This window comes from Zootermopsis nevadensis, unplaced genomic scaffold, assembly GCF_977971745.1.
Source record: "Zootermopsis nevadensis isolate Lab colony 2312 unplaced genomic scaffold, Znev_1.0 Znev_ptg000011l, whole genome shotgun sequence".
In the NCBI taxonomy this organism is placed as follows: domain Eukaryota; kingdom Metazoa; phylum Arthropoda; class Insecta; order Blattodea; family Termopsidae; genus Zootermopsis; species Zootermopsis nevadensis.
The window spans coordinates 14,114,378-14,136,382 of record NW_028259143.1 but is presented as its reverse complement, the minus strand read 5'-3'; the positions used below and the strand labels follow the sequence as shown (position 1 = coordinate 14,136,382).

General features: G+C 37.4%; 1 protein-coding gene and 1 long non-coding RNA gene across 4 annotated transcripts; one reads left to right on the top strand and one right to left on the bottom strand.

Annotated features, from left to right (window-relative positions):
• Positions 1-9: 9 nt before the first annotated feature.
• Positions 10-3,951, top strand: LOC110837199 (uncharacterized). Its single transcript, XR_002545609.2, has 2 exons — positions 10-1,051; positions 3,699-3,951. It is a non-coding gene; the product is annotated as an uncharacterized LOC110837199 (long non-coding RNA).
• On the bottom strand, positions 1,828-20,360 carry Cox10 (Cytochrome c oxidase assembly factor 10). 3 transcript variants are annotated; one of them, XM_022079068.2, is made up of 8 exons: positions 20,243-20,360; positions 19,728-19,861; positions 17,449-17,716; positions 15,036-15,231; positions 6,655-6,830; positions 4,908-5,222; positions 3,665-3,797; positions 1,828-2,037 (listed from the first exon to the last, which is right to left on the bottom strand). In XM_022079068.2, exons 2-8 carry the CDS (start codon positions 19,809-19,811, stop codon positions 2,016-2,018), a joined length of 1,194 nt encoding a protein of 397 aa, XP_021934760.1. In that variant the 5' UTR covers positions 19,812-19,861; positions 20,243-20,360; the 3' UTR covers positions 1,828-2,015. The 3 variants fall into 3 exon arrangements, with proteins under 3 accessions (XP_021934760.1, XP_021934759.1, XP_021934756.1); XM_022079067.2 differs by having other exon boundaries at positions 20,187-20,318; XM_022079064.2 differs by having other exon boundaries at positions 20,162-20,300.
• Positions 20,361-22,005: the final 1,645 nt, after the last annotated feature.

Below are 22,005 nucleotides of genomic sequence, written 5' to 3'. Positions count from 1 at the left end.
CAGGTGGGAAAGATGATATTATGTCTGTGGTTTTATCTGTGACTAGACATGTGCAGGAGTGTCAGGTTCCTCTTAGCAACTATGTAGTAATATTTTCATTTGTGTTGGCTATCCTTTTAGTTTTCAATTATGAGGATGATTAGAAAATATCAGGGACGAGCTTTTGCGTGACGAACAGTTTGAGTTCCGACCCAGATACAGCTCAACGTTGTTGGTGGCCCACCTAGTTGATAGAGTCAACAGAAACTTTGATGAGAGTTAGCTAACCGACGCGGTTTTCCTGGATGTAGCCAAAGACTTTAACGCAGGCCGCCTTTATAAGCTAGCCATCCTGAACTTCTCGTCCTGCCTGGTGAAAACTATTTCATAATACGTAAGACTGCCGAACGTTTCAAACACCCTTCCAGTCAGCCACATCCACACAGAGTAGTATGCGAGCTGGAGTGGCTCAGAGTGGACTTGTCTCCCCAGAGCTCTTCAGTTTGTATGTGAACGAGAGCTAGCTAGCGCATTACGCGGATGACACGACTCTTATAGCCACGTCCCGTAGTCCATCGCTTGTCGTCTGTTATCCGAAGGCTTATCTCGGTAGACTAGAGCTCTGACTATGGGCTTGGAGGATTGCAATGAACGTCTCGAAGAGCATCGCTGTGCTCTTCGTTAAGGTCGCAAGATGCATCCAAAAGCCCAGAGTAATGCAGTTTCTCGCAGAGCCGATACATCTGGGTCGAAACAGCGCGGTATCTTGGGGTGACCCTTGACACCGGGTTTACCTGGTCGGCGCACTTCAGCCAAGTAGGGAAGAAGACAGCACAACGATTGGGCATGCTTGGCCCTCTCCTTGGTGCGTTAATAACAGGCAAATCCACGAGGATTAAGAATTCCAACCTTCGCCGACCACATCAGAGCACTGACTGAGAACTTCGACTCGAAGTTAGCTGATGCGGATAACCCCTCAGTCGGAAGAAACCGACGATTGACATTCAGAATGATGGAAAGTAACTAAATGTGAATACGGAAGCGACAAGGTCCATAATTACTACGGACTTGGGTAAGAAAAAAATTGCAACGTTTCTGGCACTTTTTGCACGATGAGGAATTCAGACGACTGGATGCCTGCAACGATTTTCCAAACAAAATCATTACTGGGGTCGAGTCATCAGGCTTAAAATCAATGCTATCCCCCTACCCTACCAGAGAATATGGAATGCCATCCAAATAATCATCACCTTTCTTTTGCCATGGGTCTTGGAAGTGATTAATTTTTGTTAATGCCTTTCTTCAAATAAGGCAGATATTGGTATCTGCTTTTTGACATCTTGTAGAAGTATCTGTAGTTAATTTATGGTACGGAAAAGCCACACATGCAAAATTACAAGGACATTACAAATAATTGGAATTATGCAAGCTGTACACTTACATCATTTTAGGTTTTGAACTTATAAAATTTTCATCACTTGAGTTATATTATACAGTGTCCTCCCATTTTTGTCCAGTATCTGACAAATGCATATCTGATCAGCAGGCAATCAAATTCTGGTGATCCTAAGTAATTTAGCCTATGTATAAAGAGCAGAATGATGGATAACAGTTTCTACACAAGTGAAACAGTGATATTCCTTGACAATTACTACAGTCAGTTTTATCACCTGTCTTTGACTTAACTCACATGTTTTTAGATAAGGATTGACAATTATACAGCATTATGAAATCAATAAAGGTTTACTGTACCTTAAGGTCCTCTGTATGTTTTCATGCTTCAGCACAGGGAAAATGTTATCTTTATTAGAAGTGCACAGACAGTGATATAAAGAAATGAAAGCAAGCTTCAAATTACTAGGAATCTGTATTTTGAAAACACCTAAATAATTACAAGTTGATAAAACTATGGAAATGTACAAAGAACTCCAGAGGCAGGTAATGAACTGTGTACATCATTTCAATTATTCACTGCAGATAAGACTAGTTTCTTCACCTCATAAATAGTGGTTTGGACTGACCTGCAACCAAACCCATCACTGTGGGTACATTTCCAACCTGCAAACAAACAGTTCCCACACTCAGATACCAGCTGTAAAAATTATGTTGTTAACATGAAAAGGACAAACTTTACATAAGAATGCTAACATGTGACATAGCATGACACAATGACATTCAGAATAGGTCTACTACATTGTAGCAATACATTTAATACTACATTCAAGATTTGGGATACAAGAAAAGAACACTGAAATTCAGTGAACAATTATTAAACACTGTGTATTTACCCAGATACATACTTAGTTTTAGTTATAGTGAAAAGTTCTGGTACAGTGTTTGTTTGTACATGTTTTTTTCAAAGGTTCACACTAAAACTTTAAAGTATGGATTTTCACAGTTATTAAACTAGCACAAATTTCTTTCTTTTGGAAGTCATATATAAACTGTTAGTTTTCACAATAAATTCAAATTTAATTAAAATTATTGCAGTATATACGGTAATATGAAATAAATACTTGCTGTTTGATTCTACAGACAATTTTACCTTCCAAATGCTGAATTGCTTAAACAAGTATTCATTATTAAAAAAATTTCTTCTGAATGTTGTGAACTGTTGTCATAACACACTCCTTTCTTCTGTCCAGACATGTTTCTTAGTGGGGGACTGTCTTCCATTTAGACAAATATGATATGTGGTTTATATTCTGGAAAAAGTCTTTAAACTCTACAATGGAGCATGGAAATTGTGGTATCACGCACATATAGGCATCTCAAGTTAAGTTAACAGCAATGTTATAATTTGATATTGTGACGTGGCACCGTAAGAGCGGAAGGCTCACACTGGAGGGGTAGGGGCCACCTGACTCCCCTCCCTACCTAGTGGATGTCGGCTGTAGGTGTGGCCGCCACGGAATGTTCCAGATGGCACATCCCCCTCCTTACCAGAACCTTTGAGTAAGTGTACCTTCAAGATCCTTGCTTCTGGAACATTTTGCAACTGGGCCAACAAATATAAAAGGTCGCCTCCCCAATTGTTGGAGAGTCATCTCTCTAGTGTGGAAAGAATGGAACAATAGAGCAAGAGTTGTGGTGGTAGTCTTACGAGTAGTCTGGCGAGTTTTGTGCGGGGTCTCTGGTGGAAGAGTGCGTTAGAATGTGAAGAGAGTACAGAGCCATTGAGCAGACTGGTGTGGCGCTGAGGGCTGAGAGAGGATCGTGAGCGCACGTGTGTGTGAAGAGAACTGGGTTCGTGGACCTTGGCAGCTAAGGAGGCAGCGTGTGTCCAGAGGGGTGCTGAGAGAGCCGAAGGTTGCGAGTGTGGAGCACCGGGTTTCGGGGATGGGAGCGGCCAAGGAGCCAGCATGTGTCCAGTGGGGGTGCTGCGGGATGAGTTCAGTGTGTGTGTGTGTGTGTGAGTGGAGAGCATTAAGTTTGGGGGACCAGAATGGCTCAAAGGACAGTTAGTGTGAGTGAAGAGAGGGTGTGTGTGTGACGTGTAGAGACAGAGACCTAGAAAATGCAGTAGGATAGTTGCCTTGTGTGCAGATTCTGTAAACTGATTTATTCACAATAAATCAGGGTAGACATAGAGACACAGCAGTAGTCATTAGATGACAGGCATCGATGTCATAATATTTATGTGGTTACCATCAGCAGTGAATGTCTGCATCAAGGGTGTATTTACCTGGTCTTCACCTCTTCTGTTTTATGTTTCTTAGTGAGCAGCAACATAACCATGAGCAGTGGCAGATGGATCAGTGAGAAGCGGAACAGCCTACGTGAGCTACGACTGTCTGGCTGCTGAAAGAACTGCCAAGCTGCAAAGGAGTGAATCTGCCTCTCATAACATTATACACAACAATGCCTTTTGATAATAACAACTGTACACTCACACCATATATCAATGGACTTTCAACATAAGCAGTACTAGTGACTCATACTGTACAATACAAATAAAAGTCCATAACATAATTTCCTATTAGTATGTTTAAACACGCTTATTACACATTATTTGCATGAAGTGCATCACAAGAATTCATTATGGGCTGGTCGTGTCTGTCTGTCCATCCAACTCGCGAACTACTTCATGAATTTGGATAAAGTTTGATGTGGAGGTTGTGCTATTCTGCATGACCTCAAAATCATACTTTTGAATATCCTATGTTACGTTGTTCTTGCACTAATGTGTTGCATTGTGATCCATAGAGAAATCTTACAGTTCCAAGGCTATTATTGCACCTTAGTCAGTTCTTGCATTAATGAGATCTGAGGTCATCATATGTTTCTCAACAATGGCATGTCTTTGAATTTTGAAACAATGCATTACAATAATAAGGGACCAATGCTTCCATCTTATTACACTGGTCAACCCAATAAACTGGCCTGATGCAGAGGTGGAAAAGTAATTTATTATATCATGGACAGTTGTAATTCCCTTGTCTTTGCACTATAATCCTTTTCATAAAGTTTGTTGTATATATTTGTCAGCTGGATCTCATATATTATGTATACATCCTTCTACCTTCATGTGGTCTGGTAAAAGTCAACCAGTGTTTCAGAGGTAACTGGCGGCAGCAAGAACTTCTGAAACATCGGTAGACTTCTACCAGACCACACAGTGCTACAAACCAGAAGACAGCCATATTCATAACACTATGAGAACCTGAAATCCTACTATCCTTAATTTCTTACTTGATTTTTTCACGTTGTTTAAAAGGTTGCTATAGAAATAATGCTGTTATTCTAATGTAAATTACAAGTATAACAAAGCAGGAGTGTGTTACTAAAAAGTTTCATCACAGCAACAAATTATTTAAAACAGTTGCCTCCTGAAAATATGTGATTCCTGACATATTTTTCTGAAGCCATTGTTTAAATCTGTACACTAAGTGTTGGAAACTTATGAGATGTTCTGATGATGATCTTACCTAAGTACACAAAGTAAACATTGAGTGGAACTGATCCTGCTACAAAGAGCCATGTGGTCACTTCTAAAACAGGTGCTAGGCATGACACCACCAATAATGCCCCAGTATAACGAAGTGCTGTTTGCCGACAAAGACCTGGATTTGTAACAGACATCATCCGATATCCCGCCCGGGAATAATCAGAACGTAAATTCCAGGAGAGAGCATTGAAGTGTGGGAACTGCCAGGCATACAAAACACCAGGCAATATCCATGCTCCAAGGTCCAGTGTGCCAGCACAGCCTGCCCATCCCATCAATGGAGGAATTGCTCCTACTGTTAACAAATAAAAATACTGTTTTTTCCTCATCATTTAAGTTACAAGATAACATTTTGACTGTTAATATTAATACTGCATTTTTCTAGGGATTTCAGTCAATATGGAATTCTATACTGATATCAGAGATGTTTATATCACTTATATTATCAGTTTATGGCTTTTTAAACCATAAAGAACCTAATTAAATTCAGTATTCAGCTTTGCATGCTGTCTTTTTTACATCATAAATTTTTGTATTTGCATATAAATTAAAATGTCAAGTTATAATTTTAATCAAAACCTGTTAAATACTTTAAACAACACAATTAAAGTTCAAAAAACATCCATTGCTTTTACTTGCATTATGTAACTCTCGTGGTTGGTTATAAATTTCCTCCTTTCTAAAAACCAACTAAAACATCCTCCATATTTTTAGCAATGGACAGTTTTCATTTTTTGGTTCCTTCAAATAAATATAAATAATTCAATGTGATGATATGAAATAATTTTCTATTGTATTGCATCTATACCAGCTGATATCCCTAGCAATTCTAATAAAGCTAGCATGTGTACAGTACAAAAAACAAATCAGGTATTGCTGCTTGTCTTTCTCATAGACACTTCCCTTGCAGAAAATGAAGAATGTGCCCACATATTGACAACATCCTTGGAAGGTCATGAGAGCACAATTTTCTGGAAATTGTGTAGAGTTTTTGATACTGACTACTGATTATCAATATTATCTAAAGACCCTGAATAAATTTCAGATATTTTGTACCATAAAATAAAATGTGAGAATGACTGAATGATGAAACAGGAAGAATGGTGATAGGAAGTAACTGTGGTACTCTTCACAAAACCACTGGGCCATAGATTGTCGTGGAATATGCATCCTCATTCTGACAATGATTCAAGCTGACATTATTGCCAGCTGAACTGGTTATTAGAATGATAAATAAAATTCATTAGCTTTTTCCATATTGGGTTCTATCAGCCATTACACATATCAGATTAATCCATGGGTGATTTTTCATCAGCACTGGTTATATAGTCTTGAATAATAAGAGTATTAAGATTATGATGCTGTTTGCAAGTAGTGTCTAACATATTCATGTTAAATGTCTTAATCTATATAACGAGAATCTGTTATAGGAAAGATGAATTGTGGGTAATTTAATAAGGACTGAGAGGTAGCAGCAATGGCTTATTTCAAAAAGTAAGTATTCAAATGAGGAAATTACTGAATATAAGTGAAAGTTCACTGTTGGTGCATGTGCATTAGCAAGAATCCTACAAAGTACAGGTGATAACAGAATGTGATATAGAGAGAAAATTACTCATGAATACTCAAAAAACTTATCAAAGTAAAGAACTTTGAAAGGAAATTCCATACTTCCTTTCAAAAAGTTAATGTACTTAGACCCTAGATAAACAAGTGTTACTTCTTACCAACAGAGCCAATCCACGTGTTGATAATACTGATCCGCTTCATAGGTGTATACACCAGGGTGTAAAGAATAAGGTTGGCAGCTCCAAGTGCAGCAGCAAGTCCATTAACACCCCAGTATAAAGTGGACAGGCCCATCACACTACATGTTGCAGCAAATGTCAATGCATGAAGTGGGCTGAACAAACCACATCAGAATATAAGGAAACTGATATCAAACACCTAGAAGCTCAATCACAAGCTAGGCATTTAGAACAAAGAACCAGTAAAGAATTTTGGTGGGGAAACATATTGGAAGACAGAGGAGGAGGTTGATGAACTGGATCATCCAATGGCATCAGTGGCCCTGAATCTCCAGGTGCCACTACCAGAAGATTATTTTCAATTCAGTTAGTCAGAAAACAAAGATTACAAGGCCTATATCTTCAAGTGATTCACTTAATCTTCAGTATGGATAATACATCTTTATACCACTCATAAATGATCTGAGACGACTGAACACTTACCATACCATGCGATGTGATTTTGTTCTCTGTCTACAGAGGTGTCTTTCAACCATCACTTAAATTCCTAATTTGAAGAAAAACATAAATGTTAATGACTCTTCCAAGACATGTCACTAGGTTCCGTGGCAAAATGAAAGTGAAGACTATGCTTTACTTAGACCTCCATATTTGCTAGTTGACAAGTTGCTAGGGTAGGAGACTAGCATTGATGCTAAGGTCAAATATGTAACTCAGAGTTATGGTATCAAAATATTTCCTTTTAATGCACATGCTGCAGTCACACTCAGCTAATTGTGCAGTACTACACCACTCAACTATGTAGGAATTGAGGTTTTCACGCCAGTGAGTCTGAAGATGGCTGTCTCCATCATCACGGCAATGACTCATTGCCCTGATGATGGCGGCAGCAAGGACCTTTGAAACATCGGTAAACTTCTACCTGACTACATCGTGCAACAACCCAGAAGACAGCATTCTTCACTATTCAACTACATGTTTAAAAATCCATGTGAAACTCATACAAAGAGCAAATGGAAACGGATACTGAAATAGATATTCTTGAAAATGTGTAATTATTGTTTGTAAACCATCTAACTGTATACAAAAATTTTATTTGAGAAGCACATAAAAGTGTTTTTTCTTAAAGTATACTAATTACTTATATAAAATATTAATTAATGTATTGGCCTCTGAAAGGGATGTTTTCAAGAGCTGGAATCTCTAATAAGATGTCAAAAACAACCACAGACCTCATTTGTCTCAGCAGGAACCTACAGATCAAGGATAACACTGAGACAAAGCAATTTTATTGTTAACTGATTTTACATTAACTTCACTGTGGGTTTAACTTATTTGAGTTGGACAAAATTATGGACACATTTATGTAATAAAGACTTGGAGAGGGTTCATATAATTTGATGGGTATCCTGTGCACTCTTGTTTGTTTACATTTTAAAACTGCAGTGCCAATTTATACCCTTAGTATTGGGAGTTCTGTGTTTGAACATAGCTTTGTATCATTGGTAACTGTAATACCATTTAAAGATCCATGAGGCAGAAACCATTTCTTCTACACTCTCATGACTGTTCTCACAACAGATGTATTCATACAAGAGTCACTGTTGTAGATGGTGGGTGAAATGCTAGCATTGCAGGTGGGCAGAATGGTGTCCCAGGGCCCACAGCTGTAGAAATACTGGACGGAGGAGCAGGTTGGAAAGCACCGAGGATCTGGGTTATGGTGTGTATTCAGTGCAGCTTCAGATGCTGTATCGGTAGCTGAAGCTTAAGGAACCTCTTCACCTGTCCAAGGAAGCATAAGGCTGCTACCGACTTCCATAGGCTAAGTAGTTATTTGAGATTTTAAAGAAGCTTGTCTCAGAGAAATACATGCCACAGTGAAGAATGAGTTTAGCGATGAACATAAATTGTGCCACCTAGCATTTGGTGAGAGAAGTGTGGACCACCAGTGCAGTACAGTCATATTCTCTGACAAATGTGCAATTAGCTCAGCAAAGAATGGGCCAGTGTGAGTTCACAGACCACAATCCGAATGTCAGAACTCAAAGTATGTTTCAAACTCCACACAGTGGTAATGTGTCTGTTCAATATTGAGGTTTGATTTCAGATGAAGGGGCTGGAATATTCCATAACATAGAACAGCACTTAAATATAATTGTGCCATCTGTAAGACTGCTTTGTGCCAATGGAGTAATCCAGTACCAATAAAATAGCACCTGCATTCATGATTTTTATGTGGTTCAAGAATGGCCATCATGGAAGTACGGATGTCAAACTCACTGACTGGCCACTGCAAACAACTGATATGAACCACACAAATTATATGCAGTAAGGTGAGGCAAACCATGCATGAATTCTAATCTGAGAAACAGATACTCTCTGGACCCTTGTCAGATGTTTCAAAAGAAGCTGCTTTATTTCAATATGTTCACTTTCTAATTCAGTCCAGGACAAGACAAATGAGCTCTCTGGATGAATTTTAGGTATTTCTGACATCTTACATCTTTAAAACAGCCCATTCAAGAACCACGATATTAATTTATACTTTGTAAATAGTTTTCTCAAAGAAACAAAAATGCTTGTGTAGTGTTTTTCTAAATAAAATTGTTTGTATGCAGTCACATTCAAACACAGAATCTTTTAATCAGACTGCCAATAAATAACAAATGGAAAAGTAAAGAAAACTCACCTGCTCTTTCAACTGTGCCATTGATGAAATTTTGAAACATACAGTTTATTAAAATACAACTTCACAGTATAAATGGGTGTTTGTATGAACATAAAATATGCATTAAAAATTATGCCAATACCACAACTTCAACTCACATTACTGACCTTCGCATCAACATTAGTCTCCCTATCCACTTGTATACCAGCAAATATGGATGTCCAATCGAAGTATAGTTTTCACCTTCTTTTTGCAGTGGAACGTAGTCACAGGTCTCAGAAGTCAATAATATGAATTCATATTTTTCTTCAAATCAGGTAGACATATTGGTGTCTTTGCTCAATATATATCTAGCATAAATAACTATGATTAATAAAAGGCAAAGAAAAGCCACATATGGACAAGTACAAGAAAAATGCAAGTGACTGGAATTATACTACCACCTGTATGCTTACATAACTTCTAGAACTTGATTTGTGTTGCATAGAACGTAAAATATTTCAAATAAAAATGGCAATTTTTTGTCTAACCAAACCATACATGCATATTTAAGTAGCAACAAGGAATTCTGAACAGGGCTTATAAAAACGTTTTCCTATTGCAAATTTCCAGTACCACCAACTTTTGTGTCATTAATGTTATAGGTAGATAATGTAAGCAAATAAATCTGCAATAACATTAAATTTGATGCATGGGTTGGCATGCTGGTGTAATGTATGGATGGTCATAGGTTCAAATCCCATTCAGGTCAGAATTAGTTTAATGCATGCAATTGTAAATATGGTAGTGTTACTGTTTATATTATTTTATTTTTGGAGGGAACTACTTAAGTACAGATTCTATGTTAAATATGTTGAATATAACTTTAAAATTTTACACAGCTGCCATTGTTGATTTAAGAACAGTATTTCATACATAACTGGTTGAAATTCCTATAATCTATCTTCATACAAATTTCACATTCCTAGGTCCAACAGTACAGCATTTATCGCTGTGGAACTGAAAGCCACATCAAAGTTTTATGCAGCCACCATGTTGTTTTACATTCTCTACATTAAGAGTAGTTGTAGATTTATCAAGCATCAACCATCAACCATTAGGCATCATTTTAGGATCCTATGTTAACACATTCACCACCAGAATGTAATTTCTAACATCCCTTTAAAGTCCAGGGGTAACTGAATGTACCGCCGGCTTTAATAATCCATAATTCAGCATTTTGCCCAGAGTATTTATGAGTTTCATATAATTTTCAACATAAAGAGTGATTCTTTCCATAAACAGCATTTATGAACTATTCTTTGCAATGGGAAAGTGTGAATTGTCTTTGCAGTAGCAACTGAATGTTTAAATATTTTTTAGATGAACTTTATCTTCAAAGGGTTAAATACCAGGAATTAAAACCCACGGAAGTGGTTTTGTAATGTCTGAAGGAAAAATCATTTTGCAAGACACAAGAAGATTAAATATTTGACATTACCTTTACCAGACTCTGAGGGTGTTGTACTGTGCACAGCAGCACACAGAAATCTTGTTTCTCTCTTGATGTTCTTTTTGAGACATACTGCGCAATGCCTTATAGAGAACTTATCACCTCTGGTGGTTCTTGGGTTTTGAACTGTCCCATCTAGTCAACATTCTGGACTTTTCTTAGGTGCCCATTATAACAGTATGGGTGTGGTTGTTTGTGGCAACACCCGACTCATCAGAGGATGAAGAAATCGTCAGTTGTGTAAGCCAAAATATTTTCTTTGACCTACTATTGAGTTTGGAGTAGATGAATGAAGAGTAAACAAGAGCATAATGCAGAAGACAATACTAGTTACCATAATCCATGCCATGTGTGTACATGTTATAATCAATGATGAACATGGCTTCACCTTTGACGAACCTGCCCTTTTCCTCAACGTACCTGTAGTTTTTGCTGTGTAAAGGGTTGTGCTATATTTACCAGTCACTTGCCCTGGAAGCTGGGGACATGTACATCATGCTTCTGTCAAGAAGTGACGATTTCAATGGATTATATCTGAATCCTCAGGCCACCACATTCAGTGCAATATATGTTCCTTCACCTCCCCATGGCTGGTGATGGAGATCATCACATGGATAGGTGAAGGTAGATGTAAAGTGTGGTAACTGAGTTTGCTGAGCTCACTCAAGAGTAGGGGACCTATTAATTCATGATTTGTTGTAAGGAGACCTTGACTGGGCACCTACAATAGGTGTGAAAGTAAAAGAGGCTGTTATAGATCTGTGAAGGAGTGTATCAGGCTGATAACACTGGTGGCTTTCAGTGGTAGTGAAGATGGTTGCTACAATGGACTTGTTGTTATGAATAATTATATCACACAATTGAAGTTGCACTGTTCCACTTTAATAATGAAGATTCTGCAGTATCTTTGGACAGGAACACTACTAAACTACTGTAAAAATTAATCCCTTTGACTCATCTGAAAAGTACTGTAATGTGCAGCTGTTAAGTATTAAGACACCATAAATGCAAGATTTTAGTAAAATTCTTGTAAAGTCAAATGTATGTGGAATTTCAGAGTCAAACTTGACTCTCCAGGTAGAATAACTTATACCTCTTAATGATACTACAGAAAGCCTTCAGGTGGCATAACAAAACTTTCTGATGCACAGATGACATAAACTGTCACTCCAAGTGGTCAAGTGAAATACCCTCAGAAAAATAAAATCTATGGTTCTACTCCAGAATATAAAGTCATTCATATATAAGCCACAGTTCTTTGTTTTGGTTACAACACTTTATCGCTGTCTCTAGAGAAGTAAAGAAACAGAATTACAATGGGAAGAAGCTATACCAATAAAGCAAACATATAATACCTGCAAGGGGAACATAAATGTACTATGAGCAACAGCAAAGCCTTATCTACAAAGCTTTCCCATTACATTCCGAGTAACAGCAGTGGCATGCGAACATGAACAGTTCAATCAAGAAGCTGCAGAGGTCAGTATCCATTACTAATAATACTGGCAGTATACAGCATGCAAGACTGTCAGTACAGTTTAATGAGGTCACTGGCAAAGGGTTACGTTTGGAATGGATGAGAAAATCACACCTCAGACCATTTTATACAGTACAATAGAAATATGAGGTCAATAAGTTTCAATACTGTAATTCTGACTTATGCAGCATGGACAGCACTATGTCTAACCTGAATGAATGGTGAAATGTATGAGCCTCTGGTGACCAACTCAAGCTATCACTTCCCATGTCACCAGTCCCCTCTTCCTTCCAAACATCACACTTTTTAACAATAAAATGTGACTGGCTCTGGCTTCACAACCTGCACCTAGGGCCTTTCTAAGTAAGAATTTGACTTGGAGGAATGATGGTTTTCAAAACCATTATGATAAGCCATGCTATCAAGGCATCAATGCATACCACATAGTGTGTTTTGCCCTGAATTACAGGACACAATGAACCTGAAATTAAAGCCAACATCTCAAAGCTGTGAAACTGCATTTGGAGGGTTTCTGCCCCCATACATGACTGAAATACACCTACACAATTCCTCTGCTGTCAGGAAACTAAATAATCCAGAATAATAAATTTATTAAACTGTGTTCCTTCCTACAGCTTCATTTCCAATCAGAGTGCCTGCACAATCTCCAAATGCATTGTTCGGGATCTGAACTGAAGGGTAGAAGAGGCTTCTTAAGTTGGACACTGACAAAGTATCTGCTATACATGACAGCATTTCTCTTCTCTTCAAAGGGCTGTAGCAGAAACCTAACTGTGTCAGCCAAAGGCCCCAGGCACTCAGTCAGCTTGTGACTGTCTCAGACAGTGAACAGTACTGCAGGATTAGTGGTACTAAGTGGAATGGTGGGGTGAGTAAGACCTTCACAAAATCCTGGCTGATATAAGTCTTATAATGACTATACAAGAGCCCACACAGACCACACCATGTTCTAACCTGCTCATGTCAATCCGTCAGTTTTCTGCCAACAGCTGAATTGCAAATATGTCTTTTTCACAAGTGCAACAAGTGTTCATTGCTTAACATTACCTGACATCTTGTTCTTACTTAATTTGACAGAATGAGTTTAGGCACATATTTCATGTGCCAAACAAACTAACAATATCTCTTTCGATTAACTGTTTCTGTGACAAAGAAAACATGCACGACAGAAACCAATCCGGTCAACCTTCAATTTTAAGTGACAACAGATTGTTTCTGTGAAAGAATTAAAGGAATAATTCTATCCTTAAATCAGCTTCACAAGACCATATGGACAATATCTGTCAAACTTTGTTATGCTCTGAACAAACGTCACTGAGAAAACTCTCTTTTCAGAGTGGATTATACTATAGAAGTCTACATACAAACAATTTAAAACTTCATCCATATCATATACATGTCATGCAAGAACTCAAGGAATCTGATAAGGAAAAATGACTTCAGTACTGAAGATGCTTTACATATTTCATTCGAGGAGGTACAGACATTTTACATACAGTTTTCCATCAAAGGATATGTTAATATAAAAAATAGCAGAATATGAGGGTTGAAAATCTGCATACCTTCCATGAAAAACCATTACACTACTTAAGAGTAAAGTATCGTGTGCTGTCTTAATGGAGGATAACTAAACCCATTTTCTGTTATCATTTGATAAAAGCTGAGCATAACCAGGAGGTGAGTATAATTTAATTTCCCTTTTGGAAGTTAACAAGATGTGGCTACAATGCATAGAGCAAATTCAACAATGCAGATGTTGAGTACATTCTTTGTTGGTCACATTATTTTTTGAAATTTGTGCCCCCTTGATTCAAGGATCTATTACAACTAGATTTATATCTCTGAAGCTTTGGAGGAGAATGTGCACAAAACAAATGGCACACATTAGAAGAACTAAAACACAATATTAAGATGTGCATTTCAAATCTTAGTGCAGAAATTCTTCAATGGGTTGCATCAAACATGAGGAAAACAGTGAATGCATGCATCGCTAAACACAGTAGGTGTTTCCAGCACTTAATACAACATTGTTTTTGTTTTTGTTTTCTGTTCAATGTAATTTATTTCTTGACAAATAGAACATGCATACGGGTTGTGTAACCTTTTGATCACCTTGTATAAGGAAAGAGGCACTAAATAAATGTGCTTCAAAGCTGACAGTTCTTTAAAATGCCTCCAAGAAATGGAATCTGACCTGAGCAGTGAATGTGTTAAATGGCATTCATGTTTCTCTCACCTCACTAGTATGTATGTCCACAATCAGTATACTGTAAAAAACTGATGTTAAATAGTGTCTTGTTTCACAATGTGATAAAATGTAGGAAATTAAACAGTATGAAGTTTAGCTTCCACTGACATAATGTTCACATAAAATTCCATGAAACTTGGTTAGAAAGTTTACAGGGGACAAACACACATTTTTCTTATTTAGGGAAGGAAAATAGGTTAAAAATAACTAGATGAAAGCACATTTAACCCTTACAGAGATATGAGCATTAATATTAGTAACATAAAATTAGGTACAAAGAAAACTTAAACTCACTCAGGGATGTACACCTCCTGTTTCAAGATACAGGACAAAGTGACCCTTCTGACCAAATTGCAGTGCAATAAACATGCAATGTGAATACAATCCAAACACTTCGCAGAATTATTTCATATACTTTCCATCTTTCTTCACGCGTTATCATTTAACTTACGTAAGCAAACCTCGAACAAGGACTCTGTTCTTGGTTCGAGCCATCTGAGAGTCGAAAGGAACCTCGAAGAACTGGTTGACAGAATTTGCAGCACATGACACTAGGCCAGTTCCCACCGAGCAAAGAATAAATGTTGTGAGACTGAATGGTTCTGGAGCCAACGCATAGCCTGCCATGGCTGTCATTACTACCAGGGCTATAAGAGATCAAAACTGCATTAAGGTTTCACAGTGACTAAAACTGACGAGATCTCAGGTGACCAGCAAAATAAATTCAGAGCAGAAGTTCAACCCTTTGGAGACCCTATCTGTCTCCATTATCAAGAACTGAACACTGGACTTCTGTCTTGAACTCATGGGGTGGATCACCAGAGATTTTATCACTGGATAGACTTACACTACTTACAAGCAGGTTCATTATGTGAGCTGGTGGGTAAGAATTCACAACAGTTAATTTATATTAACAACGTACGTCCTATTCGTTCATACAATGATAGGCTCTCTGAGAAATGCAATTTGAGTTCACAGAGATGAGTACGAACAAAACTTTTCACAATTTCATGATAAAAGTAAATAACATCTTTCTAGCGCAGTTCATTCTTGTTAATTTTTATATCATTTCAAATTCTATACTTACAAATATTTTTTGGAAGAAAATGTTATGTTACAGATTCCACCACTGTTTTTGTCACAAAGTGACTATTCTAAAACCTTAGAAAAATATATATTTTAGAATCCTTTATATTTTTACTGCCAAATAACACTGTCTAAAATAAGCAGCTGGGTAAAAATAATTCAGCAATGGAAAGAAGTATGAATGCCCACTAATAAGGCAAGTTTTAAGTATTTAGAGAGGCAAATTAACCTGCAGATGAGTAAGTTCAACTTCACAAAACTTTTGAAGCCTCTGGCACATAAATTCACCTCAGTTGTTCTGGTAGTTGCATATTCATTTCTGGATATACATTTTAGTCTTAAACAATAAGTAAAATTCCCCCTGTGCCAAAGTACCACGTGGTAAGTGGGGTAAAGCTCCATGCATTCCTAATCTCAAAACTAGATGGAGATGAGCGGTCAGCTGTGTGCCCCAACTGCTTTACCTCTACTATCACTGACTGAACTGTCCTGGCCACACGTGCCAAAAATTCCAATTTTGGGGAAGCATGGTAAGGAAGGAAAATAGTAGCCGCCCCCCCCCCCCCCCCCCCCTTCCAGGTTAAAATGAACTGAGCTGTGGGACAGCCCCTAGTTCACTCTATAAAATCTGCAAGGGTTGAAATTCCTAGTAATACAACCACCCATTATAACTTCCACATCCATTCTACAAGTTCATCTACTATACTTTGAAATGCCACAACCACCTCAATTCAAACACTTACCAACTCACCATTCATAACCATTTACCCATGCCACTCAACACCAAATAACATGTGGCTGAAATTTTGCTAATAACCCAAGAAACAATCTGCCAGCAATGGGGCTCACACCTCGCCAAATTTTCAAAGTCAATAACATAATAAGTAGAGGCATACAAATTCCACTTACCCATACAATTAAACTGAGTTAAAGTCTGAAGGTTTCTGATAACAGCATGTTAAAATATGTAAAACTGTTCTTTTGGACTTCATCCATTATCTAAATTATAAAATTATGAAACCATATTTCACAAGCTGGAACTCTGCTTCCATCTTGAGGTAAAAACGGGGTAAAGAGATCAGAAAGTCTAGCTGTTGGACCCTTTGGCTGAGCTAGCCTCAGACTTGGAGAGCTACAACATTGACAAGTCTGGAAGATCTAAGACTGTTAACACGTGAAAGAAATTCCTGCAGTATATCAAATGTGTCACCCACACATCTGAGGCACATAGCAGGCTTTTGTGACACTGAATCAAAAGTTAAATGTTCAAAATGTTCCATCAAGACATTACTGATGACTTGGAGAAAGAGAACTTCCCACGGCCATGCTGCTGTTATTTTAATAACACCTATCTTTCACCTACAGATATGTCATTAGATACCCACTTATGCATTTAAGAGTTATCTCCCACAAATGACTGTCATCTGCAGGTCTTATTCTAACACTTCAATGTTGCAGCTGACCAGATCTGAGGATAGCTCAACCAAGGGGCGCAAAAGATAGGCTAAGATGGAAGCTGAATCCAGCTTCTGAAACATTGTAGTTTTGGTATTTTATAATTTAGTTGATGGACACAGCAGTCCATAAGAACATTTTTATATAATATAAACCGAGACTCTTCCAAGTTAATTTGCCCATAGCAAGTGCACAAGTACATCTGTGGAGTGCCTATCTGGGAACTTGAAATGTAAACACATTATAAAAGAAAAATCCAACAGAAACACCTTGTAAGTGACCTATTCTATTTCAGATACAAAATCACCAATTACAGTACGTACATGTGAGCCTTATTTTTGACAGCATAAGGTAATGCTGTGTGAGCTTTGTGTAGTCTGTTCTCAGTTCGTGCCATTGTTTGTCCTCTGATACTAGTCTATGTTTCGTTAAAGATGGCGGTGCTAATTTATCACTTGTCACTGTGATTTCAGGTTGAAGTTTTGTTGTTGTTATTATCACTGTTTTAGGTTTAAGTACAGCACTATCTTGCGGCTTTGCGATTACAGCTGTAGGTTCAGTAGCAGGTGGAGGTGAAACTTTATTGGAATACTGAAATGATAATAAAATACATTACAATGATTAAGAACAATGACCACTATTGCACAGTAACTTACATCTCCAGACCACCTTTATGAACCAACATTTTCATATTTTCTTCTCCTTCTAGTCTATTTAGCATTATTACATCAGCTACACAATGAGAGGATGATTATGAATGACAATCAGAAAGGATGTGGAAATGTTTTAATGCAGATACTTCCACAGAATGAAAGCTGCACCTTGCACACCTTATGCATTTATGAACACATGTCAAAGTTACACAGCACATATATATGTACATTATTATTAAGCAGTACAAACTTTCAATTTTCTCTCCAGTTGGGGTTTTGTGTGCAATCAGTGCACAAAGGATAACTGCACCTGTTTTTTTTCAGGAAACAATTAATTTCAGACATTATGCAAGATTGATTCTGTCACCCTTCTTCAATCAAATAAGAACATCATAAAAGAATTTTATGCAAGTCAATGCAACAGCACACAATGCAAACAATTCTTTGTTGTATTTGATGAGTCATAAATCAAGAATTGTGGCCTTCACAATCACCTCATTCAAATCCTTGTAGCTACTTTTTTGTGGAGTACACTAAATAAAGTGTTTTTGAAGAATCCATACTCTTTGGAAGAACTCCAATAATATTAGACATTAAAATTTCTGCTATTCCCATACAGCAACTTCATTGTGTTTTCAGAAACATATTCTCATGATGTAAGATGAGCCTAGAAGCAGAGGGTCTCTCTTATACAGTATGTGTTTCTTTAAAATAAAAGTGTTTGTCAGATTCAAACACAGAACCTTCAAGTCAGATTGAATGAACAACAAATCATGGCACAACTAACAGTAATTAATGGAAAGTACAGAAAAGCCATATATGGACAAATACAAGATTATGTAAGTTTAGTAAGTGAAGTGAAATAGACTAAATCTTGTGTGTAACAGTGGGTATAAGTATTTGCAATTACTATATATGGCTTAACATTGTTAAACATTATAAAATGACAGATAAAGCAATGAGTTACCAGGGAGATGTGGCCCTTGCTGTGGAAAGTCAGTCAAGGTGTATAATGTGATGACTAACTGGTGGCATCACTGGGAATGTGTTAACACCTGAACAATAACTTCTATTTATGTAAATCAAGGTATTGTCTGTCATGTAAGCAAACTAAATTAACTGGAGTACAGGAGAAATGATCTGTTGAAATACACTGTTTGAAGGTGATGTTTTCAATTATATTACCAGTGAACACTTCTTCCAATGTACTTTCTAGATCAGTAGGTTCCTAACATTCACTGCAGTCACAGAAAGAAAGAAAATTTGTATGAGGCAGAATAGAAATCACAGTAAACAGTGTTGGCATGTACAAAGGTGATGGAGTTGGACTGTTGTTATTTCATATATTTTATAGGCTTCCAGCAATAACTTCACATTTAGGTGAAAAAAGCACACATAAATCTGGTGGTCATTAAGCAACAAAATTTGGCAGGAATACTAATCTCCACTGGGACTACAATCTCAGAAAAAAATAATACAATCCAGAGTGTGTCAGGTTGTGACCTGTTGATTGACATGGAATGAGGAAAAGGTGCTTGCAGAAGAATTACAGCTTCTGCTCATTCTTGACTTCAACACTAAATGGGGGTTAGTGGTCAGTGTCGCATCCTGTCAGACTAAACAAAATTTAAATTAAAACAAGTTACTCTGACCTAACTAAACTAGTCAGACCATACCAGAATTTCCAGTTTCAACAGATCACTCTAGCTACTTCAGCATTTTGTCTACATCACTTTTACATTTGGTATAATATGATATGCAACAATATATTTTCGCTTGGCATGTTACAGTATGTTTCATGCAGACATCTTGAAGTGAATTATCAATGTGCATCATAGAATACAAACAGCTACAAAGGAGAGGAGAAGGAGAAGCTAACACTTGGGGAGTGATTGAGAATCAGTACACATAAAAGCATCTGTGGTGCTAGCTGTTGCACGTATACTTACATTTAAAACAGCTGCATATACGGATTGGTTGAAGCGTGATAACCTGCACTGTCGTCTGCATATTGAAGTTAAAACTATATACATTATATAAACTATGTATCACAGGTTCAAAATGACAATCATCTTCGGGCATTCTGCAAAATACAATGTACCTCCATACAAATTACTCGTATCAAGACGTCATTCACCTAAGTAAATAAATCCTAAATTCTCTTCTACTCTGATCAGAGGCAATATGTTAAGCATACTTAAAAAAAAAACTTTCTGATGCCAGAAAAGTTTCTTTCAGAGCATGGGTTGTATTTATTAGCGAATTATGTTCTAAGAAAATTTAAGTGGTGTGACCTATTCCTTGCTCAAAATCGAGGATTGATTTGGCGTTATCTTCTCAAATAAAATGAGTCCACCTTGTAGCATTATGTCACTAACTTTACCTCTGATAACAAACTATCTATCTACCATAATTATACCCGCTGTCGTAAATATTCTGAACCCATAACGACTAACAAACACACCGCAATACAAATTACATAACCGCGAAGTGCCCCGTATCACAGATAACAAAACCCCGCATCCTCGAGCCCATGGATCATAACACCAACACAGTGAACTCGGTGAAAGTCGGTTATGTACTCTCCCGATGTGTTATTCTTGGTTTTTCTGCATACCATTTTTCACACCTTTATTCACTTGAACAACATATCACTTCGAAATATGTTCAAACGAACAGAATGTGTGAAAAATGATGTGCAGAAAAACCAAGTACCCATTGTAAGATTGCTAGGGAAATTGACTTTGCGATTTCAGCGACATCTTTTTACAGATGGGAATATGAATTTCAGAAGACAGCCATCTCTCAGAACCACTGCCTCAAATCCTGCTTAATATGAACGTGAAATACAGACATCCATGTCATTCGTATTATTCATATCAGATGTCAGCATTAAACAAAACTGTGGCTATGATTCCTTCCTTGCCTTGCATAGTATTAGACGATGAAAAATTTCGTACCCTCGAATTGTGATAATGTTCTTAACTGTGTTCACGGACAGATCGTCCTTGTTAGTATGCTGAAACAGAAATAAATCACTGACATAATGTCCTTTCGCCATTAGTAAGTTTCTTTCAAACTTTCAGAAAGATATTATATTCTTCTGCCTTGTACGCAGACGTTGCTTTCCTGGTCAAAAGTAATCAGATAATCTGAAGCGTTTGTAGACATCCACCAGACTACATTGTGCAACAACCCAGAAGATAGCAATTGCCTTTCCATTTGCTGCACCTTAGCTGCTAATGACATTTATAACAGGCCTAATGTTTACATGTTCCACAAATGTAGCATAAATCTTTTGTTTAAATCAGTCAGCTGCTAATCGTGTGTTGTACCAAAATGTTTCATTATGTTTATCTCATGTATGTATTGTTCTGTACTCTGTCCTTTGCATTTATATTATTGTTGTGTCCTGACTCTAATTGTTGCTGTTGACTTAGCACATTAAAATAAAAAGTTGATTTATCATCACATTATCTTTCTGAGAAGCTACACTGATGATGGTACTATATTCGGACATATGTTATGTTTGTGATCAGCTTATAGAGTATATATTGAGATGAACAACTCCCTCCTCACCTGGGCTGACTGCAGTGCTATCAGGGATGGTAGCTCATAGGTGGCAAATCCATGTCAGAAGTAAGTAAGGTATTGTTTGAATTCTCGGAACCACAAATTTTTTAATATTTTAAATTGCATTTAAACTAAGTCCTTGCCAAAAGAATATCCAAGTTATCCTGCAAAAAAAAAATAAAGACATGCTAAAACAGATAACAGCGTAATGGGGAGGAAATGGCAACGTTAACTCACCCAAAAAGTTGTTGCTTTTGACAGAAACTGCATGAATTCTGTTTGGGTCCCAGCTCTTTAGCCCTAGAAGGAATATGAAAATTGGGATGTGTGTGGTGCGAAACAGAAGAATATATATCTGCTGTTCAGAATGAAATTATTGACCTAGTTTATCTTTGCTCTGCTTCCAACATCTACATGCTTATTTCCTGTTGTATTTCCAAGTGGGAATATAATTCACTTATGGTACATTCTGTGCGGTCACAGAGTACATACTGCTAGTCACAGGCTTCTCACCACAGAGGTGGCTAGTGTCAATTGTTTTCAGGGCAAATAAGCAGTGGCCTGTGATTGGCTCAGTCACTTTCCCTTACCATCATCAGTGTGGTTTCTCTGAAAGATAATATGATGATAAATCAATTTTTTATTTTAATGTGC

What these genes read in the sequence shown, in the direction of transcription:
- Cox10 (XM_022079068.2), bottom strand. Translation starts at nt 19,811, where the DNA reads ATGTATATAGTTTTAACTTCAATATGCAGACGACAGTGCAGGTTATCA. An exon ending in TATATGCAGCTGTTTTAAAT is followed by an intron (nt 17,717 to 19,727) that starts GTAAGTATACGT and finishes TTATCATTTCAG; the next exon opens with TATTCCAATAAAGTTTCACC. An exon ending in CTTGTTCGAGGTTTGCTTAC is followed by an intron (nt 6,831 to 15,035) that starts GTAAGTTAAATG and finishes TGGTTTGTTCAG; the next exon opens with CCCACTTCATGCATTGACAT.